General features: G+C 42.6%; 1 protein-coding gene across 1 annotated transcript; it reads right to left on the bottom strand.

Moving 5' to 3' along the window:
- Nucleotides 1-309: 309 nt before the first annotated feature.
- Nucleotides 310-26,683, bottom strand: LOC125723221 (uncharacterized). Its single transcript, XM_048999628.1, has 19 exons — nt 26,642-26,683; nt 25,969-26,085; nt 23,705-23,912; nt 22,976-23,096; nt 20,390-22,058; nt 20,044-20,197; nt 18,615-19,691; nt 17,747-17,868; nt 10,403-11,708; nt 9,489-9,608; nt 9,072-9,221; nt 6,410-7,503; nt 5,899-6,007; nt 2,279-2,497; nt 1,933-2,192; nt 1,562-1,727; nt 1,232-1,292; nt 876-975; nt 310-582 (listed from the first exon to the last, which is right to left on the bottom strand). Exons 1-19 carry the CDS (start codon nt 26,681-26,683, stop codon nt 538-540), a joined length of 7,140 nt encoding a protein of 2,379 aa, XP_048855585.1. The 3' UTR covers nt 310-537.
- Between the last annotated feature and the right edge of the window lie 995 nt (nt 26,684-27,678).

Genomic DNA, 27,678 nt, shown 5'->3' on the forward strand with positions numbered 1-27,678 from the left:
GAAAAATCAATTAAGTATAGAACCCAGTTTTGCTCTTGTTTTAACCTGGAATAGAAAAAACTACTTAAAACCAAAATTAAATGCAATTTAGAAATGGTTACTTTGATTATGGTTAGTTATGGTTATTATAGTGTTAGTGCAGTAAATATTTATAATTTCCTTTATACAATTTGCTTCAGAATTCAATTCAGAATACTAGCTCCAAGTTCCCTCCGGTGGTGATGTAAGGTATAACAAATATGTGAAATGTCTTTGTGGTGTGTGTCTGTGTGCTCTTGTGTATTTCCTGGTATTGCCTCATTGATCCACTTCATTTACAAATGTTTTATTTCATCCAAATTTGTTACTTTAAAATTACGATATTTATAAAACAAAAACAGTTATACTAAAAACTACATAAAAACAATATTACGAGAATAAAATTAAATAATTATAGCAAAATTCAATCTTATTATCATTAAAACACTCACACTAAATTTTTACACTCTCTCAAGTTAAATATGCTAAATAAGGCGTTTCAAAGGTCCACAAGGCCCTTCACTGCCACGGAGTCTTCCGGCCCAGGATGCGGTTGGTGATTTTCTGTAAGAAAGATGGGAAATGAATCACTCATCCCACGCCTGTAAGACTGTCCTGTCATTCAGTGCCTGGCTTTCTGGGGCCTTGATGCACAAGCGTGGAAATTTCTGTCATAATGCAATGTTCAAATCTGACAGCTAGTGCTCTGCAAGAGCCAAAGCATGTATACTAAGTGTAAAAGTACACATCTTGCAGGGCACCAGGCTCACCTTCAATGCTGGCTACTTGCAATACTGAATTATCATTGACACTGCACATGGCTGAAGGGTTAAAGGGCCACTTGGCCGGCTGCTTACGGTCTTGTAGAGCTGGGCCTTCAGCCTGTAGGAATGGTACTCAGCTTTGCGTCTCTCCTCCTCTTTCCTGCGTCGCACTTCTGGCAGCTGGGAGTACATCCTGGAACAGACCAGATGCATGCTTCAGTTTGCGTCCAGGCATCCTGCAACCCTCCCGCAGTCCGATCATACATGCTTTAGAGGGATTTCCTGTGTGTGTGCGCATGTGTGTATGTGCGTGTGTGTATGTGCGCGCACCCTGACTAATGTCTGTAAGCTCCAGGCTCACCAGAACCTTCCACTGGATAAGCAGTTAGGGAAGATAGGTGCAATTTTTGGGGATTTGTGGAGAAAAGGCAGAAAGAAATAAGACCTACTGTTTGGATCTCATGATCATCTCCTTCTTTGGAACGGCTCTTCTGGCACAGGCTGGAGGCCCTATGGAAGCATTTAAAATGGAAAATAAGCCATTATAATTTATTGTTCAATAATTTTAACAAGATTGTCATTCCTTTAACTGAAGTGAAGCCAAACTGCTACTAATTGCCTGACCCAAAAGCAGCTCTACAGCGGGTCAGCTGCAGAGGACCATGTCCAGGCTTGAAGTAACATTACATGTGCAATGCTGAGAAATGCAGTGAAAGCCAGAAGAAACGCCCGTAGTCATGGCAGCTGCACCCCTGGGCTGATAAAGGTGGGACTGGCACCTGCAGGCTGTGGGTGCATCAGCACATTCGCGGGCTGGTTGAATAGATTCTCTCTCTCCTGGGCAAAGATGGCCTGCAGGCGGCGCTCCTCCACCTGTAGCCCCAACCTCTTCATCCGTTCCTGCGAGCGCGAGATGAAGTCTGGCCGACGCATCTCCAGGGCTTCCTGTGGCCAGGTCATAAACTCATCTCAATAGGCTGCTCAGGAATTATCACCACTATGTTTCTTACAGCAGGCAGCAAAAAAGGGCAGTTTAGACATTATTATCAAGCAATTCCCCAGTTTAACTACAGGGACCAGTTAAACACTAAGGGCTCTAGGAAGAGACTTGCAGATTCGTAGCCCAAGGAGTTCGGGCAAAGACGCAAACCTGCAGGGTAATCCGGATGAGGCCACTGGGCACCTTGCTTGTTTTGGTGCTGGTGATTGGCTCCCCCAGGGTCTTGGGTCTGGAGCCCATTGGCTCTTCCTGTACCTGTCGCTCTCTGAGTGGTTCCCTCCAGGGCTTGGTTTTAGTATATGCCTCAAACCATGCCAGGCCAGATGCTAGTGCTGGTGCTGTTGAGTCTGGCCGGTTCTCCTTCTTGCTCCTGGCCTTCAGATCATCAGCAGGGACGAACCATGACACACCTGAAGAAGAATCAATTACTGCATGCATGTTGCCATGGTTTTTAAAAATGATTTTTAACCAATAGGAGACTCACAAATGTTTATACCTCGAGGGTAGTACATTTGCTGGCTACGTCTGCTCCTCCTCTCATTCAAGATGGTCTGATGTTTGGGGGGGGTCCTGTGCTCCCCTTTGCCCCCCTTCGTGATGAGCACAGCACCCTCAGACATGACCTCGATGGCCCTGGCCAGGCGCGGTGATGGAAAGTTAGTGCCCACATCACGGGTATGTTTCCGGGTGCCGTTACTAACAATCTCCAAGTTACCTGTTGGTGAGGAGGACAACACATGACAGGCTGAAATACACCTGACCAGACAGGTTCAAGGCAGCTTTTCTGGATTGCATCTCACCTGGAGATAAAAATCACGCATCTAAAGGTACTTGCATTACTGGTACAAATAAAACACATCTGGTATCACTTGACGGATCATACCAGGACGAACATATTTGAAAGAACCCAGACAAAAAAAGTGGCACTTTCAAGAAACCTGTCTCAAAAAAGAGTAAATATGCACTGTAAATATGGATGCATCACCTGCTTAGTAAAACTATTTTCAGCTGATGACAAGGCATGTAGGAGAAGCATGGAAGACTAGAGGAGAGGCAGATAATCTCTCATAATTAAGGTCAAATACAACCCTATTAATACTGTACCCACTGACTGAAGACCAACCTGCTGATTGAACACTGTACCCTCTGACTAAATACTGCCCATTTGACTGAATACTGCACCCGCTGAATGAATATTGTACCCGCTGACTGAATACCATACCTCTGACTGAATACCTCCCCTGAGCAGCTTTGTTATAGCTTACTACACTATACAGGACCATTTGAGACTGGATTGGGTCAAATGTGGCCAACTGAATGGAATTTGACAGCCCAGCCTTACTGCTATCAACAGGTTCCTAAGAGGAGCTGCAGAGGTGACCATGCCATCACTCTCCCCCAGTGTACCTAAGAGGAGCTGCAGAGGTGACCATGCTATCACTCTCCCCCCAGTGTACCTAAGAGGAACTGCAGAGGTGACCATGCCATCACTCTGCCCCAGTGTACCAAAGAGGAGATGCAGAGGTGACCATGCCATCACTCTGCCCCAGTGTACCAAAGAGGAGTGCTTCCCCTGAGCTAAATTTTAATTTAATGATTCTGAAAGAGCAGGGAAAAGTATACCAGGAGAGCAATTTTCAGCTCTCTAGCATGCTTAGAAGCGAAGATATGGTCTCCTGAAAACCCTTACAAATTATATGCGCGATTCGCGAGTGCAAAAAAGGGGCGTGGCACCCAAATTTGAAAGGGCCATAACTTTGGACTCCATCAGAATTTTTCAATAAAACTTGGGGAATGTTCAGTGTTCTCTATAAGGATCAAAATACCAAGTTTTCATCAAAATCAGGAATGATGCCCATGGAGCCCCTGGTTGATTGGGCATGGACTGACCCTTTTGAATATAATTTACACCTTGTGATGGAGTCACAATTAGTGTGTCATAGACTTATTCAATTTAAAATTTTGTTATCTCTGACATGGTATCCTGGTTAGAAGAGTAAATTATTATATGTCTGTGTTTTATATACTGCACAGAATGAGGGCTGACATACAATTTATAAGCCACTGCGAAGTAATAGGATGCCTCAAGATCCATGAATAATAAATAGGAGGGCGGTGGCTTTTCAGAATGCATTTCACAGCGTAATGAGATACAAACTCCAGTGATGAGAATGTCTAAAATGAATGTAGTCTAAAGCATTTGAAGGCTCACTGTAGAACATATCAATGGACACAATGGACATGTCACAAAATAGCAGGTTTCATCTTCCACGCTTTGTAGACAGACAGCATTTGACCCTTCAGACTGTACACTTATGCTGATAACTTGCAACATAGCAGTCTGGTGACTGATTTTCGTCAGAAACGGTCTCTTATTGAAAATGGAAAGCACATCTTTAAGAGGAGAATCAGACAATGGGGACCACGGACCGCTGAGCAGCTGACGTCTTCTACAAAGCTAGAATGGAGAAATATTCCAATTGCCAAAATGTAGCATTTAGTACACTCAGTTTCCAAACAATTAAAAAGTGACATTAAAAACAATGGTGATGTAACACAATGATAAAAATGCCTCTGTGGAGTGTGCTGCAGGCATTAAATGTTAACTTTGTTTACACTTGCAGAATACAGTCAAGCTAGTCAGTAAAAATACAATCTTTTCTTTGTACATTTCTCAGTTAAAGGTTCACGTTAATTAACAAATCACAGATTTTTGTTTTCAATGCATTTTGGAAAATATCCTAACTTTTTTGGAAATGGGGTTTGAACTAAAGACTGATATTGTAAGTAAAGAAGTGCAGTTTTAAGTGCACACCATGTGATAGGAGGAGATGAGCATTAACCATGAGCAAGGCGACTCATTTCAGCTGTTCTGTCTTTGCTGCCCCACACAGGCTACTGTATCTGTGGTTCATCACTCATGTCCATGCAAGACAGTTATCCTACCTACACTGGCCCATTTTATTATATTGTCCAGGGAGTTAAGCACCTGCACCATATTATCTCTGGTATTATCTTTCGTTTGCTCTCAGTGTCACTGGGCTGCCATATGTTGAAAGGCGAGTGGCCAGCAGTCACCTGAGCAGCTACCGTACTTATTCATTAGGGCTATGCATGGCCCAAAAGACACCCCTCATTTAAATTTTTTTTTTTTGGGGGGGGGGGGGGGTATGGGTGCTTTTCCAGCATACCAGGTACTGTACTCTTTTGGTTCTTCGAGAACATATCACTGTACTTTCCGCTGTAGTATATTATAGTGCTGGACGATGTGTGATATTAATATCAACATTGCATGTTTTGCACACGCAATTCTTACATCTCTAGCCAGGTAGATTAAGTTTGGACTTTTTCATACCTTCCATTCTGGACAGACATTATAACACAGGGAATTTAAGTTTCACTAAAACATTTTTACTCTCATATAAAAAAAATATCACAATGGCAGCACACTATATGTGTGTGTGCTGCCCTAGCACATTAAACAAAATACTTTTAAATTTCTTGTCATGCCGCCCTGATCTTTTTGCTGTATCCGACCAGATTGCAATCCATCTTTTCTTTTACTTTACTTCACCTTTGTCATTCTTTTCTGAATTCACCGTTGTCAAGGCGGCATTTATATTGTGTTTCAGAGTCGGGCTATTTGCGTAATCAATCTACAAATAAAGCATTTCAAGTCGCAAGGGCCAAAGTACCCCAGCTGGTTCGGCACTTTTGATCCTGGAACTTTTGATTCTGGCACCCGACCAGAAGTCAAAGGGAAAGTACTAAAACTACTGCACCAAAATGACCTGGTGCGGTGGAAAAGTGCCCTATATCGGGCATTTTTACTAACTGTTCACATGCACTTGTTCACATGCACTAGTATAATAAATATGTAATACATAAGGAACAGTAAAGTTATACTTGGAATAAAGAGGGGAAAAAAGGGGAGATATGCGTAACACAGGTTCAGTAAAGTGTAAGGAGTGAATGTTTATAAATGTCAATGAAGCGTGAAGTAGCCGGTTGGCCTGGGGGTAGAAGGTGACCTGGACAAACAAGCCGAGCAGCAGACGGCATTAATCAGCACAAGGTCAACATTACATACGCTTTGTGAGCTGCAGTAGCACTGACCTGCCTGTATTCCTTTGCTGAGAAGTTTAACTGTCCTCTGTCCACGCATGGGGTCACAGTGTGGGGCATGGCCGCTGCTGCTCCTTGACAAAACGGACTCAGGGGTCGCCTGAAAGGAGAACAAGCAGCATGGATTTACTCGGTGTGATTTGATGGATCATAGCCTTGTTAAGCAATGACTTTCGCTAACGACTGGGGACTGTCCAGCTCCTTATAAGCAGCACGCATTTTGTAGGACTGCCGCATTACATCCTGGGTGAAAGTACTACTGATCTTTAGGTACCAGACATAAAAATGAAGTGACTAATAAAATTATCAAGGGAAGCTCTATTCTGGTCCAAAAATTGACACATCCAAGACATTATGAAATGTAACATTTACCATAAAGGGCAATGAAAAAAAAACAACCGCTAGGCTTTTACATTAATTCTCATAAGAAAAATGACAGTGACAGAGTACTAAATAACCTGCCACCGTGTTTTATTCTCTATCATAGGGACAAGATCTATACCGCAGACTCGTCGGTGCTGTGTGCCTGGCCCAGGACATGGCCCACATATCTGCTGCTGCCCTTCTTCCCTCTCCGCGGCTCCCTGCCCTCTCTCTGCCTGTCAATGGCACTGTGCAGACGCTCCAAGCCAGCATTCACTCGCTGGGAGCCGAAAGCCCGCACGAGGCGGGCTGTGTCGATGGTGGAGGCCGTGGTGTCTCCAGACTCGGTCTGGACGCTGACATCAGTCTCGCCGGAGGTGAGTCCTGAGGCGTCTCTCTCGGCTGGGCAGCGATGACGGCTCTCAGGGGTGGTGTCAGTGGACCTCAGTGGACCATGCGCCCCCCAGGCCAGCCGGACAGGCTGCTGGCCTTTCCCGCTCATCTTGCTGCTCCAGACTCGTGACTCCATGAGCCTGCTGCTCTCCCTTTTCTCTGCTCCCTTTCTCCCTCCCTGTCCTGTCTGTGTCCTCCTCACACCATCCCCCTCTGTCTTGGTACCCTGTGCCTTTTCGCTCTCCTCCCTTCCTCGCCTTGACGCCCACTCCTTCCTCACTGGCTCCATCGCTGCTCTCCTCTCCTGGCCCACGGTCTCTCCTCTCCCCCTCAGCCCGACCGGCTGCTGTCCCTCTCTGATCCCATGGAGCTGATTCGCTCTCTCCAGCTCAAGGCCAGTGCTGTGGATGAGGAGGGACAGGCGTTCCAGCCTCTCCAGCAGAGACTTCTCCGTCTCGCGACTGGAGCATGTGCCCCGAAGGCTCCATCCCTGTCTGCATCTCTGCCGCAGCTCATCCAGGGAGCTGCCCCCCTGTTTCCCTGAGACCAGGCTGCACCTCGCTGCAGCAAACCCCTCCCTCCCTGTCCAGTGAAAAGGCTCCGGGTTATCAGCATTATCGACCTCCCCCAGCAATGGTGCACATTCATCGTGCTCCTGGCTCTGCTTGAAGACCATGTGCCCTACGCTAAGATCTCTGTTTGGCAGCCACTGCTTTCCGTCCTGAGGGTTAGAGGGACTGTTGGAAGCTGATGGACTGGCATGTGTGTTTCTTTCCAGAGACAGACTGTCCGATCGTTGAGAGCAGTAGTAGCTGCCTCCATTTTCATTCAGGTGCAACCCTGATGGAGATAAAAGATTACGCTGCAGTTAATAGCATAAACAGGGCAGAGCAAGAACATTTAACTGTATTCAACATGAAAATCTGAAAATCAAGTCAGTATGTATAGCAGTGATCAAAATTAGAGAATGAGTGACATTTTTGTAATTCACAAAGTTACTGCTTATTCGAATTCAAAGTTATTCAGTGTTTCCCCTACAATTACATCAAGGGAGAGCACTGACCCCCCCAACGGCACCTCCCCCCCCCCCCCCCAAAGGTCAAGTTAATTTTTATTTAATTTTATTTTCTATATAGCGCCAGATCACAACAGAAGTCATTTAAGGTTACCTTTCCTATAGAACAGGTCTATACATTGTCCTTTAATTAAACAAACTAAATAGCCTTATGTTATTTAGCTTATTTACACAACAGCTTGTCATTTTTGTCTCTATACGATCAGACATTTACATTCTCCTCTGCTCTCTGTATCGCACGTGGCGGAGTTCCGCCCCAATGCGCTCACATAGACACGTGCGCGTAGACACAAGGGAGCACACTCCCACCAGCGGACAGAGAGCGCGCGTCGGAAAATATGTCGCGTCAACCACCTGAAAAGCAGACAAAAATATCTGAATTTTTTTGACTGCCGTCATTAGACGAAATACATGAACACCATGAATCCTGTCGGTGTCCGTCTGCCCCCCCCCAAGCTGTAAACCTAGGGGAAACACTGATATTCTAACATGAATAGAAGAAATATATTTTAATCATTTCATCAGTGAAAAGTATTGCACATCACAAAATAAAAGTTTAAAACAAAAGTTCAAAATAGATCTCCAATCAAAATTAGAGAACAATGCGTTATACTGAACATTTTTTGATTGCAATATGAAATATCTCAAAATATCTGGCAACCCCAATCAACGCTGGTAGCCATTTTACAAGATGGTGGGCCTCTCCAAGGTGGCTGAAACCCTGTGATGTCAGGCTGTTCGAATGATAGCCGATGAGATGACCCTCTTAATCATTGTAAGAGATGTTAGTCATCACCGTAGCATCATATCTCGAATATTAAAACTGTACAAAGAAACTAAATAATTCAAGCACCAAAGAAGGTCGTAAGAGGAGTGTGTGAGAGAACAGGATGACAGGGTGCCTTTCAGTGGGGGATCAGTTCAACAGTACAGCTGAAATTGCTTGACAAATCAGTTCTGAATGGAACAAGAATATATCCTGACGGGGTCTTGTCGTCGGGGAGAATATGAACTGAAAGCCCACTCCACAGTTACTCACCAGCAACAGAAACCGAGACGCATTCATTCTATTCATAACACTGAATTCTGATAGGCACCAACATGGTAAATTATAACAATATCACTCATCCCCTAATTCTGATTATACTTTAGGACAGCTTAACTTATAGCAGGGAGCTGAACTGATATACAGATACATGAATATGCAGACAAGCATGAACGCAAGTCAGAGCAGTTCAACACTGATCATAAAGAAAAATGGCCCATCTCAGCGTACGTCGATCGTGGATGGCAGATACGGCATTCCCATTCGACACATGCTGTGGAGCCTCACCTTGCATCGCTGCCCCCTGGTGGACGTCACTGCCCTGCCGCTGCATACTGTAGGTCCCCTCGACGTCCATGATGGCGATGGTGTTATTGACCTCCTGCTCACTGGAGCCCAGAACCTCCATGCGGACCTTTGGAAGCGAAGCATCCCACTCTGAAGGAGACAAAAAGGTTCTTAGGATGGGAGCAGCAGAGGTCCAAAGAGGCAGCTCCCCCTTATCTACCTGCCTGGCAGAGCAGCTGATGCCTCAGACCAAGGACGCATTCATTATTAACAGCTCTACATGGTGGTATACATGTCAGTGAATTGACTGGGCGGGAGCTTATAGACAAGCTGCTTAGTAACCTGCTGGAGCAGCAGTGCTGGATTAGCCAGTTACGGCTCCCAGTTTTTGTGACGGTGAGCAGTACGAAACGGCACCTGGCAGGCGGCTCTCCAGAGTGGTGCCCGAATCAATGTGGGACAGCGGTAGCCCTGTCTGGGGCATGTAGAACAGCTCTGAGCTCCCGCGGGGCTTGTAGGGCAGGAGAACAGACACAGCTGCAGGGGGGGAACAGGAAAAGCACATCATCCACAAGGCACTCACACGAGCGTGCATGCAGAGGCCACCTGCCGGATCACTGCAACAGCAGGGGATGATCAGAACTCAGTATCCAATTTACGACTAAGGAATGACGTCTTCATGTGTGAATGACTGGCGTGTGAGTGTGCCCTGAGACGGGCTGACGCCCCATCCTGGGTTATTCCCTATCTTGTGCCTGTAGCCTCTGAGACCCCAGAGACCCTGAATAGTAGAAGCGGGTAGAGGAAATGGACAGATGGATGAATGGAACAATATCTTCACATGCTTTGGAGGCTTTTGTCAGAAGTAAAAACAGAAACACTAATAACACCTACATACCAATGCATGTGTTGGTCATTCAAACTGTGTCCCTCTGGGACAGACTGGGAATAAAAACCAGCTCTGGAGTTTAGGGTCCAGCAGATGCAGGTGCAGTTGTGTATGACGAGGCACTGGGTTATACTGCCACATAAGGCAGCTAAGAAAATGAACCTTTAAGGAAATAAATCGAAAGAGCCAGCATGCTGATCTTTCTGTGAAACACTGAACAAGGAAAGCACATGTTTCATGTAAGTGATAAAAAATTTAATTTGACAAGATATTGATTTGTGAACAATGGCAGTAATGTGGTTTGTGCCACCTTGATTTTTTAAATGAGATATTACAGGCCAGTCTAGAACTTTCACAACACTGAGTTAGCGGTTTACTAGGTTAACTTCATTACTAGTAATGAGTCGTGGATGGTAATGATCAAATAACTCCAACTTCTAACCTGGTGTCTGAATGGATAAAGGGGCAGACATCATCTTCTGCGGTAACGAGGATGATTGTGGTAAGGTGGGCCTGGTACTCTGTGACTCCTCCCGGGGAAAGCATGTAGTGATCTGAACTGAGGCATCAGCTGTCTCAGGGTCCTGTCTTCTAGCAGACTGCTGTCCTTTCTGTGGTCCAAAGGCAGTGCTAGCAATTCCTGTGGCTGGAAAGTATGAACTTTGCTCTGCTGATGGTTGGCTGTCTGGCTGTAAATCACTGTGCTTCGTGAAGTCCACGTTCATGTCACGAGCGATCTGGGAGGAAGAACCAGAAGGCTGGTCAGCCTGCAGCTCCTTCACACATGTGGAGCCATCTTCTTGAGAACGTGTCACTGGGCTGAATTCTAAAGTGTTTCCACTAGGCTGCTTAGCAGTTATGGTCAGAGGCAGGTCAGAAGGAATGTTCTTGGTGGAAGAAGAGATGGACAAAGAACTCGAAGCCAAAGGCACAATGTGCAAAGGAACTGCACACGGCTTCAGGCTGGTGAGGGACCTCCTCACGTCAGGCAAGGACTTGGATATCTGCCTGTAACTGGTACAGTTCATACCAAAAATTCCAGTACTGAATTCAGGAAGCTGGCTGACTGCAGCCAAAGGGCTGACAGAATCAGACAGATGTTTCTTCTGTTCTGTATCCCTCGTGCTTATCCAGCTGACATTTTTCTTCTCAGAAGCTAGCAAAAGGCCGGCATAAAAGCTGTCCTGTGTCCCTCTGCTCAGTAGGTTTGAATGTACCTGTAGATCTGAAGGTGAGCCTGTTTCGTTTTTTATCACGGCACCAGTGTCTTTAGTGCTACTATGTCCTGGAGTTGACCTTAATGGCAGCATGCATCCAGCTTGTGTGTCTGGTTCAGTGTCTAAAGAATCTTGAGTCATAAAACCAAAGTTTTGGACAACAGTTGGCTCCCTGGTTTTTGACGAGAGACCACTGTTGTGGGGTTGTGGAGCTGATGCAGGGGTTATAGTGGAGGAGAAGGGGAACTGATGGTGGGAGGTAAGGTTGATGGATGAGGTGCCGGCCCCAGAAAGCGTGAGAGCCTCTCTGTGAGTGATCTCACGGACTCGTGCCTCAAGGTCCCGCTGCCTGTCGGAATCAAACCGAACCCCAGAGTGAGAGGGAGTGCGGCTCAGCCGCTGCAGCTGGTCAGAAAGCTGATGTTCTGCTGTCTTTAGGGCCAAGAAGCACTCAGCCTGTGCCCTGGGTTCAGCCTCCAAGCCGTCACGGCTTGACTGGGTGCTGGAGTCAGTTTCTGAACTCGGCTGGCTCTGTAGAAGGAAACAAAACCATATCAACAACATAATATCCATGCGGGCAGTTCTAGCAGATGTGCCCAACTGAACTAATAGGTTTGAATAGGTTTAGAAATCTGACTGGACAAGAAAATATCTATGCAAATGATTTTCAAAATATCAAAATTATGAGCTATTGCGCTTAAATACAGGGTGTGTCTAATACTGGCTAATGACGAACAATAGCTTCTATAGCACACGCTCAAACTGTCACAACCAGATATATAATTATCCAATAACCACATGCTCCATATTTTTAGTTATGTGCATAAAAAACAAACAAACAATACATTTCTCATACAAGATCTGAAGCAGGTTGCAAAGTTTCCTCTGCTGGAGAAAAAGTGAACATATGATGGACCGATGCATTGATGTTTATTTCTCGCAAGTCATACCTGCACCGGTCCTACTAGCCTCAAACCATATAACAGATATGTTACAGCTGATGGTGATTCCAGCATGAAACAGCTCCCTGGCAGATCCAGATGCACATTACATGAAAACACCTCATTCCAATAGCAAAACCTTATTTCTCTCAAACTGCAACACAGCACGCTCAAAACACAGCGCATGTGCAGTTACCTTTCACGGACAGTATCCAAGGGCAGCAGTCTGTCATCAAAGGGAAAAGGTTTGTTACACAGTCCTGTAATAAATGTGACTGTGACATACTTTCTGTAGTTGCCCCATAGGGAAATACGATATTCTGAACCAGGATTCAAAGTAATGTTAAAAATTGCTGTGAAATAAGATAGGTTTTTCTAAACAAGTAAGTTTATAACAGGAAATGTGAAACGTGGCAGGATGGGTGCATTCATTTAACAATCATTTAAGCATACAGGGGAAGAATTTCTATTCTGCAATGAGGACTGACAAGCAGATGACAAGCGTTTTGCCTCTAACCAGAGATAATTCCCCGGAAACGTTAACGATTTCTACTTCGGCTCATGTAAAGGAAATTGAGAATCTTAAAATTTCTATCAGTGATCAAGGGCTAATTATGAATTGAAGATGTATATCGATCAGGCTTCATGATTAACCGTTATTATTCATAATAGAGCTGTAATGATTACTTGAAAAGTACTCGATTTTTTTAAAAGCATTCATTAAAGTGAGCTTTCTCCTCGGCAACATGGCAAAGGAAGATGGAGCACAGAGGATGGGGGTCCAAATGGAAAGAGCGAAAGCCTCAGAAGTGTGGGAGCACTTTACAATACAATTGCAAGAAATTACAGTTGCCTGTCAATACTACAAAGCAGAACTTAAATATCATAACAGCACGACTGCAATGCAACTATATGTAAAAAGAAGACATCCACAGACTCAACCGATAGCTTAAAATATCTATGGCTAACTAAACGTTAAGTGTTCTTTAACCTCCTGGAGTAGCGTAGCCCATCTTTGGCATCACTTTCACTTAGTTTTGATTTACTTTCTACGATTCCAGTAACTCAAGATAATCACTGCTCAAATGAAGGCTAGCCCCATTTCTTATCCACATCGTTTTACGTAATATAATAATACGGTACAAAATAACCATTTAATAACCACTATACGTATAATACATCAAGTTGTAATGACAGGAAACAGTAAAGCAGTGATGACAAATCATTTGCTTGTGCTAAATAACGTCTTTATGGAATCCAAAACATGTCCATGCAGTGGAAGGCGAATGTCTTTTGGTGACCAGTTCTTGGTCACTTTTTTCCTCCTCACTCATTTTTGTTCATTTCTGACTAACGGGCCACATGATCTATGAGGAGTCCGGCAGCAATGATGAGAAAGATTACGATCGTCTCAGAGAGCGCCATGGAGAGCTCATGCAAAAACAGTGGCAGTAAACTTTGGACTGTTTTGTTATAAACATATACTAAATAACGTTAAAATGGAGTAATCATTAAAATTACAAAGCTTGCAAAGTTTTGCTTCCCATGGCAGAGTACAAATGTATTGCACTAGCGATGCACCAATAAGGAAATTTCTGGCGAATTCCAATAGCAGATTATTTCAAAAAACCGACACCAACTGACTGTTTGGAACAGGGGTCTCCAACTCCGGTCCTGCAGGGCTACCATCCAGTAGGTTTTCTGTCCCACTTGGCTTCTGATGAGCCACACCTGTTCCTGGTATTCAGCTGAGAGCAGGTGTGGCTCATCAGAAGCTAGGTAGGATAGAAAACCTACTGGACGGCAGCCCTCCAGGACTGGAGTTGGAGACCCCTGGTTTGGAAGGTTCTGCTTAAATGAGTTGAATGGACACTACATTCAAATAAATTTTAAAAAATTATTACATTCCAAAAATAAGAAAAAGTATTTAGTTTTTGGTAAGAAAACCTCAACTCTAGCAAACAATAACAGTCCCAGAGTACTATATTTTATAAATGTATACATATTATAAATGTTAAATACATAACAGAGAAGGGCTGATCATGAAGTGTAATTAACTCCAAAATTTTCCAAGTAATATCTTTTGATTTTGCACTGTCTAGACTGAATTTTCTTTTGTTATCAAACATTTGCATTACTGACAGACTAGCATTAGTCGGCAGTATTGAAGCCTTCTTTACTGGAACGGACTTGTTTTTCAGAAACACAGAAATACTTTTTTCTGTCTCGCCTTTAGGTGAGCAAACAAATTTGTGTTGAAATGTTTATTAGTAGATCGCAATAAGGTGTCCACCGTTAGCAGTGCAATGTTTGCAAAATGCATTTCTAATGCCATAAAAATAATTCCACACAGCAGTAGGACTGGGCATCACTCAAAATTATTCGATACCAGAGCCAGAATTGATTTTGATACCTGTTCATGAATAATACTTTTTACGACACCAATATGTTTTTAAATCAATTTCAACAACAACAAAAATACAATAAACATTACAACAGAAATCTTTTATCTGAACAAGTCATTTTGTTAGTTATTGGCTAGTTACAGGGGGATCAATCACAATCATACTTGTACGATCCGCAACATTTTTATATTTCATTATTAAACCTGGCTGGCAGAGCAATCCTCCTTTTCTCACAGAATAAAAAATGTTGTAACATTATTCTGTTAATAAGCGCTGGCACGTTACACTGCCGGCACCTGCAGTATATGGAGATGCAAGCAAAAAGGTACCAAAACAATTCCATCTGCACTCTCTCTTTTTCTGCATTTCCAAATAACCTTTAAGTTAGTGTCGCTACTTGTGGTCAAGCAATCAGTAAGTAATCACTGTAAGCGCCTCCACAGCAGTGCCTCTGAGGAACTGCAATCACATGATCTAGCTCACACACACATGCATACGCATACACTCGCTCTCTCTGGGAGTTTCAAATGATATGTGACGATGTGGTCAGTCACTATAATGGGGGCATAAATGAAGGGCATATTGGCAAATCACACTGGTGTGCCTAGCTATAAAATTAAGTAACACTTTCTCCAAAAATGGTCGCAAATACAGCTAAATGGTCACAATCTGGAAGCCTGTGGAGCCACACTTTTGATTTCATAAGCATTTTTCACACTACGCGGCAAACACAACCACATGCACACCAGTTTACAAGTTTGTCTCTGGATATACGTTTGTCCTTCCAGCCTCCATGAAGTGTTTACGTAGCATTACGTTAGATAGCCAAACCACCAGTGACAGAATCACAGAACTGTATTGTTTGGATATCGGAATTTGGCACTGAAAGATAATTCATTTTTCAATCCTTGATTTCGGTCAGTACCACAAAAGTACCGAAGTTTGGTACCCAGTCCTACACAGCAGACATTTTTCTAACTGTTTAGTGCATGGGTATGGCAATGCAATATGAATCACCAACAGAGATGGGTAGTAATGCGTTACATTTACTCCGTTACATTTACTTAAGTAACTTTTTGGAAAAATTGTACTTGTAAGAGTAGTTTTAATGCATGATACTTTTACTCTTACTTGAGTAAGAAATTTCAAGAAGAAACGGTACTTTTACTCCGTTATTCTAAGACATATGTTGCTCGCTACTCGCTACTTTCATTTTAATAATCTGTTATTCGCTACACAGGTGATTTTTTGTCATACTAGTCCAAGGGTTCTGTCACATGATTCTTTTTCGCCAATCAAATGTAGCTAATAACGCGTCATTCAGTTTCACCAATCAAATGGAGCCATACAGTCACATGACCACACAAAATTTACGCGGCACCGCACAGAGCAGTGACTGAAAGGAGAAAACAATGGCGCAAACAACGGTGTGTGATTTTGAACCAGAAGAAGCAGAACACCCCTGGCCTCACATTCGATCAATGTTTTCATTACAGACTATAAAACAGAACATGTTCTATGTCATGCACTGTCTTACGTGTCTGCCTAAGCGTGTCGACATTTCAACCTACAAGAACTCGACTTCGAACTTGAGGAAGCACGTTGCGGTATGTTGTAGTATATGTGTTTTGCCTGTGGATTTTATAACGTAATAACGTCATAAATAACTGTCAAATGTACATTGCTTTTGAGTAATTTATCACACTGCAGCCTCACAGACAGACACACACACACACACACACACACACACAATGCACAGCATGTTCCTCCGTATAATCCTATTGTTATTGTTACGATGTTATTAGCATTTCCTGTGGTTGAATTTGCTTTAATTTCTGTTAATATTTTGTCATTTTGTGAAAACGTTATTATTGTTTTAGTTAAAGAATTTGCATTGCTATTTTGTTTTTGTCTATTTGACTACATTCATGCTCTGAAACAATAAATCAAAAGTTACTCAAGTTACTCAATACTTGAGTAGTTTTTTCACTAAGTACTTTACTTTATTACTCTTACTCAAGTAATTATTTGGATGAGTACTTTTACTTTTACTTGAGTCATATTATTCTAAAGTAACTATACTCTTACTTGAGTACAAATTTTGGCTACTCCACCCACCTCTGATCACCAATTTAAAAGGACTTATCATCAGTATATATTGGCTCAATCGGTGCATCTCTACTTCGAACAACATGCAACATCAGTATTAACATTGCACATTGTGCAAGGGTAGCACAGTGTTGTAGTGGTTAATGCTGTCGCTGCACACCACCGCTTTGTCTGCGTGGAGACTGCATGTTCGGCCTGTGTGTGTATGGCGTCTTGCCAGATTTTCCGGTTTCCTTCAATTGTACAAAAATGTACAATTTATGTGAATCATGGTGTCTAAACTGATTGTATATGTGAATGAGTGTGCACTCTTCAATGTTGTTAGAGTGTATCTGTGTATTTTATCATATTATTATCCTCCTATATGTGTACGTGCAACCCTTAACAACTAACCCATGGCCCAGAAAGGGTTGCAGACAAGATGTCCTCACAGGGGCCTACCAGATTGTGACGCAGGAATAAGAGACCTTGAGAAAGGAAACAGATTCTGTCAACATAGCAGGGGGCCCACCTTGAGAAATGTAATGCTTTGTATTAACCCTGTTTCACGGAGGCCTCACACAGCATTGACTAGTTTAAAGACAAGACCCATGCAACCCCTCCCCTACCCTATAAATAAAGAAGCCAAGGGACTGTCCTGTGTGACACTCAACAGAGGCGCAGATACTGTCTGTTGCACCTGAAGTGGGCACCCTTGCGCAAGTAAAACAGAAAGACGTGTGCTGTCTCGATTATTCCTGGGTCCTAGAAGTGGAAGTGTGTGAGTGGTAAGCTGCGGCGCTTCCTCACACAGGAGATTGTAGGAGTGAAAGCTACGGCGCTTTCTCCAACATAACTAGATTGTAGGAGTGAAAGCTACGGCGCTTTCTCCTAACAAATGTGTGGTTGGTTCCTGCCTCAGTCCAATTACAATGTATATATTATATATGAACAATAACTTGATTAATAACCAAATTAATCAGTAGATTACTCAAGTATTAATCTAATTGATATAATATATTTTGATATATAAGACATGGATCCGATCAGTGGACGTTACATAATCAGAATGAATCAGAATGTTTAGTAGTAACAAAATAAGCTCTGTGATTTGGGAGTGGAAAGTTTTGTTTACCTTGGTCTGTCGTCTGGTGCAGAGTAGAAGCTCTCGCTTAATTTCCTCAATGCGCTGCCTGTCCTGTATGTTCAGGCCCAGCGGCTCACAGTGCTGTCCCAAAACTTTCAATCTAATCCACTCTGATGAAAAACAAGCATGCACACTGTTATTAGGGCTATGCTTAAAACACTGAAGAGCTTCATGTCACTGTTAACACCACAATCACAAGCATGCAACCTAGATAAATGTTTCTTGCCGACTGATTCTAGAATTTCAGTACAGGTTTCTGTTTATATGTATGCATATCCATCCATCCACCCATCCATCTGCCTGCCTGTCCTGGTCAGGCTTGGGCGGGGGGGGGGCTGGAGGATATCCCAGCAGGACAGGGTCCCAGGCTGGGGGACAGCACAAGATTCCTCACAAGATTCCAGTCAACTGCAGAGTACATGTGCACACGGAATGATAAACTACTACTTGTTTACACAGCATGTATTTGGAGTATGGAATAGTCTTCTAGCTAGTGTAGTGCAAGCTGAAACCCTGGGTTCATTTAAATCAGAGCTAGATAAGATTTTAACAACTCTGAGCTATTAGTTAAGTTCTGCCAAAACGAGCATGATGGACCGAATGGCCTCCTCTCATTTGTAAATTTCTTATGTTCTTACAAGCAATACAGAGAAGCAGATTAGGAAAACAGAGAACCTGGTGAAGCCTTGCACAACAAAACAAGAGAAAAACATACAAACCTACTGGAGATGTGCAGCAACAGCGCCACCCGCTGAGCTACCACAATACTCCTATGGAGTAGCGTAAACAGAGGAATTTTCACTAAGGTTCGCTACAGAGAGATCGCCGCAGGAACACACATGCACTGCAGACTTACCCCTAGCCCTTCGCTCCTCTTCATCTGCAAAGCTCACCCCGCTGGAAGCCACAGTGGCTGGTGACTCATTCCTCAACAAACTGGCTACTCTGGCAGCCAGCACATCAGCACTGCTGCTATCGCTCTCGGCGTTCCGGTCCGCTTCTCTGCAGCCTGAGGCTGGCCTCATCTCTACTGAAGCACTGGAGGAGGCCTTGGATAACGACACCACCTCCTGGGACTGCATGGCCCCGTCAGCCTCAGAGCAGCCCTCCGCTGGGACAGACACAGGTGCAGGGAGTGCCTGGTCTGGAACTACAGCACTACAGCCCTCAGGCTCCCGTCGCACAGATTTGTCACTGAGGAAACCAGCAGGCTGCCCTGAAATGCTAACAGAGGATGGGCCCACATCTATCCCCAAGCTAAGTGCAGCTGCTTGTTTCGTGGCTGTGAGCCGGTCAGTCGATGGCCTTGAGGACCTGAAGGGCTCCCTGGAAGAAGTGTCTCTCTGTCCATCGGCTATGAGCAGTGAATCTGAAGAGGACTTGCCCCCAAGCAGAGAGGTGGTCTCACGATTCCCTGAGGAGGCCAAAGAGTCTGCAAAGCTGCCTAGCTTCTTCTGTATACAGAGAAGGGAGTTTTCAGAGCCCCACATGGTGGCTGAGGAGGAAGATAGAGAAGGCCTCTCAGACACAGTGCTCCGAGTCTTGTTCAGAAGCTTGTGCAGTGTTCTGCAACCCATAGAGGAGTCTGTAACAGACAGGACAGGCAGCTGATCTGTAGAGGAATCCCTGTCTTGTTGGCTTACAGCCTTACTAGACTGGAAAATTTCTTCCTGAGCATGTTCCGTGATCTTGCTGCCTCCACTCGAGGCTTGCTGGGATATCCCTGGGGTAGGATGCTGTCCTTCACACAGTGTCTCATTCTTAAGGGGCTGCTGAGGTAGAGGGTCCAGAGATGCACCTAGATGATGAATGGCTGCTTGCTGGGGGAAAAGTGCGTCTGGCTGAAAGCTGCCGAAACTCAGTGGAATGGTTGTGCTTGAGCCCAGAGACAGAACACTGGACCTGGAAAACTCCCCTTTTTCAGGCGTGTTACCTGGAAGACAACAGTTATTATTGAAGCACAAAGGTATGACCCCCCCCAGCAAGAGTAAATCATTAAAAATTAAAAAATAATTGCAAAAATTGATGGCAACATGGTAACATTGCCACACTGCATGGTCTCCCTGTGTTTCAGGTCCCCCGACAGTCCAAAAACATCAAGTTATTTTGAATATTCTCTCTAAATTACACATAATGTTTGTCAATATGCCCTGCAATGGAGTGGAATTCAGTTCTGGGTGTTCTGTAAGTGGTTAGCAATGGTATAGATGGACTAGAAGTTGTTACTAAACTTTCTTAGTATTACATCCTTACTACAGGGTGTAAATGTGTACCTAAATGTATACCTGCAGACGGCAATGTACTCTTTGTGGGTGTGGAATCTTTTATTGTGCAGAGATCAGTTGGTGAGAATTCTGGCTCCCTGATTGGTCCTCTGGGCATGAAAGGAGTCAGAATAGTCGACGGGGACTGGTCAATTCCGAGATTACGGAGGTACATCTGCACAATGAGAATTGTTAAAACAGTAAATGATTGTTATAATCTGATGAATAACAAATTTTAAATGTTTCAATATATTATCATCAAAAACTTAAGTTATATTGTCATGCTACAACAGTTTCAAAACATGCTTGCAAAGCTGCTTAATGATTGCTTAATTTGATTTGTCTGTGACTTTTTTTCTGTTATTACCGGAATTCTTTCATCAATATTCATCTCCTTCTCTTTGACTGGTGTGGAAGGGTCAGTCATCCAATGGGTGTAGGTGTCCACCTCCAGGCTGGGCACAGAAGAGACAGCCGATGGGGAAGCTGCCAGCTTCTGCTTACCCTGGTAGCTGTCCTGAGAGCTAGTGAGCACACTCTGAAGGGCTTGATTAGAAGAAACAGTGCTGAAATGGGACAAGTCAACTTCGGGCAAATGCTCAACTTTCTTCTGTATCTCCAATAAATCTGCTGACTTGACTCTTCCTCCCTGCGCGACATTAACTTCACACTCCTGCAAAACAGATTGTTTCACCGGGATCTTTGTACACTCACTTGCTGGCTCACTTTGTCTCTGCTCTATCTGGGGTGTTTGTCCTTCTGATGTTTCCAAGAGCAAGTCTGAATCAGAGGTGGCCAAGTTCCTAGCTAAGCTAGGAGACAAACAACCAGCCTCTGAGCCAGAATAGGGTTTGGGCAAACTCTGAAGGGCTCCGGTACATTGAGCCTCTTTACCGGTTGTACCGAAACGGCCAGCTAAAGGTGATGAATGGGAGCCCCCACTTCTAGGAAGCAAAAGAGAATCCCTTGCTGAATCAGAGGTTCCACAGAACGAAGCTGCAAGGTTGCGCCTAGGACTATGCAAAGCCAAGTCAGAATAGGTTTTTCCTGATGCCTGGTTTACATTCCAAGCCCCCACTTTCTCCATGTAGCTGAGACTTGGCAAAGACTGAATCTTTCCAGAACTCTGAAGAGATAGAGGGCTTGGACTCAAAACAGTGCTGCTGTTATCAAAAGCGTGAGCTTGTGCTGGTTTGCTTGGGACATTCCGGGCCTCGTTAGCAGAGGTCAAAGGCACCATGACACTGGACTCAACTGCAGAAAGCTTTCCTAAGGACGGCTGCACAGCTGCTTGGAGAATCCCCGGGAAGATAAATGGGGTGGACTGGTACACCGGTTGTGCAAGAGATCTTACAAAAGATCCTTCCACAGTTGTGTGATTTCCTGAGGAGGACAGCTCTTTCTCTGAATGGCCTCTCTCAAAGCTAAACCCCGCAGACCACTGTGGATCTGCTTTGTTGTCATAGGGTACCTCTGTGGTAATGCTCTCTCTTCCAGTGGATGCTTCCATTGATCCAAAGTTGGAGGTCACTGACTGGCTATTTCTGGGAGGATGGCTTTGGTTCTCTTCAGGTTCGCTCGCAGATTGAATTCTGTCATTTTCGCAGCACAGCTGTTTGTGAAGTCCATTTGAATTGTTCTCCTCTGTGGGAATTTCCTCCTGCAGCTTCTCTTGAGAACCAGCGTTTGGAGAACCCCCATCCGAGTGTGAAAGCTGGCTCTCTGTTCCAGATTGAGAGCCTTCTGGAACCAAATCTTTCTCAAGAATTATGGGGAGGCAATCTGCCACATTATCGCCATCACCTGACACGGGGGACAGGGTGTGCTGAGATAGTGAGCAGGAGCTGCTTGCATCCTCCCCCAAGGCCAAGGCGAGAGGCTCCGTGTGCACAGATAGTGAGGTATGATCAGTGTCCAGCCGCCCCTGTGATAGCTCCGACAGTGAAAAAGCGGGGAGATCACACATTCCAGTATCCCTTTGAAGTGCGATGCTCAACCTTTCGGTTTCAGATGCAGCAGAAATGTCTGGAGTACCTCTAAAACAACAAAAGTCAAAACACGATGAAAATTTTCACCTTAACAAAAAAATTCTAGGCATTTTAGAATGGTCCTTTATATATATATATATATATATATATATGTGTGTGTAAAAATAAACATACATATACAGTCATTCCTCGAGATACACAAATTTGACATTTACAGTTTGGATTTTTCGAGAATCGGCCATGAGCAGTTACATGGGAATACTTTTCAGTGACGCATAAGCAAAAAATAAACAAAGCATACTAAAATTATTTGAATCACTCAAAAATAATGTATAAAAATTTGTGTTACTTAATATTTGTTAGAGTATGTGCAAACTGTATGTCTTTTAAATTAAAAGTTATTTTAATACTTTTATTACTGTGGGATCTACACATCGTGGCTTGGATGCACCACACGTTTGTCTTGGCAATCAGCCTAACTCGTGTTAGCCATCTCTGTATCTGTGGAATCTCACATTTGTCACAGTAACTTTTAATGCCCTAAATGTAATGGATCCAAGTATTATTCGTGAATATTTCCAGGGATCTTCCACCCCTTACCTTCGTGATGGTGAGGGGGTGAGTATGTCTGTGTATGTTTTTATATATTTCTGTGATAAACAAAAGTATTACATCAAATCCAGGGTAAGAGATCTTGAAATGGATGACCCGCAGACAGATCATTTGCACCATCTACTATTATATGTGTAAAATGACATTTAAATTGAAGTGCTCAATCAAAAGATAACAGTAGTTTTTTTAGATATAATTTTTGGAGGAGGAAAAAAAAGTTTTTTTCTTCATTTAATCAGCAGGTCAGGATAAAGTAATTCTCTTTCAGGAAAAACTGTACCGTTCTTTAAACATTTAGTACTTGCTGCACACACATCACATACAAACTGTTTGTGACACGGTGAGAAACTGACCTCAGAGCAACAAACTCCAAGGCTGTGTGATGAAAAACTGTGTCTTCCAGCAGACTGTGGACTTTCCCATAGTTTGCCGGTAGCAACGGGAGGGCAGGTGAGAGGTGACTATCCTGAAATTCTTCAAATAGAAAGATTATATATACACAAATGTTATATTATATTATATACATATATATATATATATATATATATATATATATATATATTACATATATATATATATATATATATATATATATTACATATATTACATATATATATATATATATATTACATATATATATATATATTACATATATATATATATATTATATATATTACATATATATATATATATATATATATTACATATATATATATATATTATATATATATATATATATATATTACATATATATATATATATATATTACATATATATATATATATATATATATATATATATATATTACATATATATATATATATATATATATATATATATGTTTATTTTTTTTAATCTCTGTGTTAATTTTATTTAAACTGATAATGACTTTCATCCTCAGAATTAAACTTCTCCGGCATTCATACTATATACTCATAAATACTTTTCAAATAGGTGGCAATAGTCTAACTTATTATCATAAAAGCCACTCTAATAAATCCTGAGAAGTCATTCTTTTCTATGTATTCTTGTCAACATTAGCAGACATGTAATGGCTGGCACAGTTGGTGTATATTCTATACCTAGCTGGAAGGAGCAGGAGGCTCCCCCTGGTGGTCGCAGGGAGGAATCCGCAGCTACTGTTACAGGATCAGCCTGAAAGGATGGGGAATCCTGGTGGGCATGGTTCCCTGCAGGCCAAGGAGATGCCTGGGTCATGCTACTAATGGAGGCTTCTGTCAACAAACCAGTGTCTTCCACTCCTGGCAGGGGACACCAAGACCCAATGGCCTGAAACGGAAAACCACACAGTTAACGTTATATCTCTCAATCCCAAGAAACAATTCAATATCTGTGTACAAGGCTCCTACATTCTTTAGCACCGTCAAATACATAGAACTGAATCATGGAAAAGATGAGATTTTTGTTAAAAGATACATCTTACTAGAGATAGCACCAGTCTGATACCCAGTATCTGCATCAGGTCAATCTTGGCAAAAAATGCTGGACTGGATAGAGGGTGGGGGTTGGTCAGCACTAGTTGTTCAGCAATGCATGCATGTCGGAACTGTCATGTCGGCTGTGTGGAAACACCCTCTTCACATTTGCACATTTGACAATTAAGCTAGAATATTTTTGGAGCTTGTTGAAAAATCAAAAACACTTTTACGTTTAAGCCAAAAACAATACTAAAAATGATTCGGGTCACGTACAATATATAAATAGCAGCAATACAAAATATTGTTAGTTCACATGCACACTACAAGTATATCATTAATAAACTTGGCTATGGTTACGCCGCACAACTTGTCTTGGCAACCAGCCTCACTCATATGCCAGGTGTCTTTGTCACCACGAAATCTTGGGGTTCTTGCAACTTTTAAACGTTTTAGTACCGTTAATTTTGCATTTGTAACCAAAATGTAGGGCTACCAGTGCATACAACAGTATCTTTATACATGGGGGGGTATAATTTTGCATGTATATTATATAAATACAAAGTAATTTAACATACAAATTACTTAAGTTTTATCTGAGCTCCATCATATATTTGGTAGTGGAGAGTTGTGTGTACTTTTTCACTATAAATGGTTAGTTGGGGTTTACAGTCATATTTTTATGATTGATTTATTAAATTTAATTTAGAAGGAGACTTCACAATTTTCACTTTATGAAATATTTCTGTTCATTTTTGTGAAAGATGTTAATGAGTAAAACAAAAAGCTGACTTGTGTAAATTACGGTGGCCTTGGATTCCATCCTGTAGCATAGTGGCATGACTTTTGTTTGAGCAAATCTTAGCATACTTGTTTCCTAATCTTAGCATGCTGCAACTAATCCAGAATGCAGCTGCCCGACTCATTTTCAACCTTCCCAAGTTCTCCCACACCACACCATTGCTACCCTCCCTCCACTGGTTTCCTGAAGCTGCACGTCTCAGACTCAAAACACTGATGCTCACCTACAAAGCCAAAAATAGACCAGCACCATTCTATCTAAAAGAACTTCTCACCACACACTGCACCACGCTCTGTCTGACCCTCAGCACCGCTCCACTGGTCCCACCATCTCTCAATACGCAAAGACTACGTAGCTCTTTTGGAAGTACTTGGACCAGCACTTCCAAGATTAATTTCTTATTTAAAACAAAAATGTATTACTTGCCAACCGAGTTTTTTGAGTGATATCATTCTTAGCCTGGGTTCTACTGAACAGTATCAAAATATGTTCACTGATAAGACTTCTAAGCACTAATGTAAATCACTTTGGCTAAGGGGGTCTGCTGAATTGAACACAGGGTTCAATTTTAGGACCACTATTGTTCCTAATTTACATTAATGATATTGACACCAATACATACAGTAAACTGGTTGTATCTGCAGTTGACACCAAGGTGGGTGGTGTAGCAGATACTGATCTAGTAGTGGAGAGGCTACAATGGGATCTGGATTTAATTAGTTCAAAATGTTCTAAAAGTAAAATGTAAGCATACTCAAACAACACAGCTACTGTACGACACTAAGTGCAGATAGTTTGCCATGTTCATGGAAATGTATTCATATAAATACCTCATTTAATGCTTAGTAGTTGATAAAGGGTAAAATATATCAGATTAGTATCAGTATTGGCAGATACTCAAAAGTTTAATATCAGATTTCATATCGGACCATCTACATCATGCACTTATATACACACAGCCCAGAACAATCAGAGCAGGTAACCAGAGCAATTTAAAAACAAAAACCTTAAGTTTAGGGTACATTGATATGCAATTCAGGACAGAGCCAGAATCATACACTAAAGGAGATACAGAATGACGGGGGTTGTGTCTGTGAGGATGGAGCACCTGTCTGGCATGGTTTGCAATGACCTCCCCAAGAGACACAGCGCTGGTGCTGGAGGACAGATGTGTGCCGCTGCGGGGGCTGCAAGGGCATTCGGGGGTACAGCTCTCACTGCGATGCTGAAATGACAACGTGAGCAACATCCATGCATCTGCTTCAAAACAAAGAATGCAACCAGCTTCTGCTACACACTTCTATATTCCAGGAAATACGTCCCTCATCTTTTTCCGTTCAGCTGAATTTTATTCAGTATGTTTATTACTGAACTATTTATGAGATTTTATTTATGATATTATTTATCTTAGAAAATACTGAGGGGGACTTGTTGAAGCCGCGATAAGCACACTAAATGACACCAGTTCGAAAGTGAATCAGACCAATTTGGAGCGATACTGTCGTCAGCAGGATATTACTAAGAAGTGACCAGTTGCGGTACCTAAGCACTGTACCGAAGAGGCGGCATTTAAAAAAAAAATTAATTAGGTAATCAGATTAGTTGAATCATATTTGCTGCGAAATGCAATAAGCCATTCAAAAACTTTTCGGTATTTAACCTAACAGGCAAAACAGTTAGACCAGGACCGACCGGAATATAAAATAACAAGGTTACCGAAGCAGCTAATGAATACAATGAAGAAGGCTTGCTAAATAAATATTTAGTTTGTTTCCACTTACTCGGCATTCTTCCTCCACTCGCAGACCTTCGGAAGACTCCATGTTTGTTATTCGGCTACAAATTTGCGTCTGCGCACTGGATTCGGCATTCGTCTCGCTCCGTTGGTTGCTAAGATACCTATGGACGCCCGGAAATTTACGCGGGCTTTTGTTTGGCAAAAAAGCGGTTCATTCAGGGACCCTAACTGAGACAGTTCGCCATCTGGTGGCTGGGAAGGAATACAATAATTACTTCCAATATAGCATGCGGATGTGGCCCGCTTCTGGCAAATGTGTGCCACTGCAGGCACTGTGCACTTGTGCTTATGGAAAAAGAAATGTTTTCTAGATGTAATGCATATGCTATTTGGACAGAGACAGAGGACATTACATAATTTAAATGCATTATTAAACATTTATGCAGCATTATAATGAACTAATATGTTCCATTGTGCACAGTAAACCCCAACAGTCCTACCAACTCATAAACATTATGGGAATAGCGATCAAAACCTGTTAACTTTAGTTAACCCAAAATTGAACTTTTGCGTGTTTATAGTGAGTCATACTGTATTAATTTTACCTGAATATATGTTTTTGAGTTAACATTTCTCGCTACTATTTTTTAATAAAGTATTTAACATGTGGCCCATGTCTGTTTTGTGACATGTGGGCCACATTTGTCTAACCACAAGTGGGCCACATTTGTCATACATCCGTTTGCCGATGCCGGAACCGGGCCAGCAGTGCCACACATTTGCCAGAAGTGGCCCACATCCGCATGGTATCTGGGTTTGGTGCTATTCCGTCAGGGATATGTGCATTATGTAAACTGCAGCCACAATTAAATAACACACAACTTCCACCCCTTACTCCAGTACACCCTTCTGTTGGTAAGATTTGTTTCTCATCCTATCCTTTTAAAACTAATAAATCTGTTAAATCTGTATTTCAAAATTATGTGGTCACAGTGCCGTTCTATATGTACTGTAATATCAGACTGGAACAGATTAGTAGATAATATTGAATGGAAAAACGTTTTGCGTATTCCTGATCGT

This window comes from Brienomyrus brachyistius, unplaced genomic scaffold (assembly GCF_023856365.1).
Source record: "Brienomyrus brachyistius isolate T26 unplaced genomic scaffold, BBRACH_0.4 scaffold46, whole genome shotgun sequence".
In the NCBI taxonomy this organism is placed as follows: Eukaryota; Metazoa; Chordata; class Actinopteri; order Osteoglossiformes; family Mormyridae; genus Brienomyrus; species Brienomyrus brachyistius.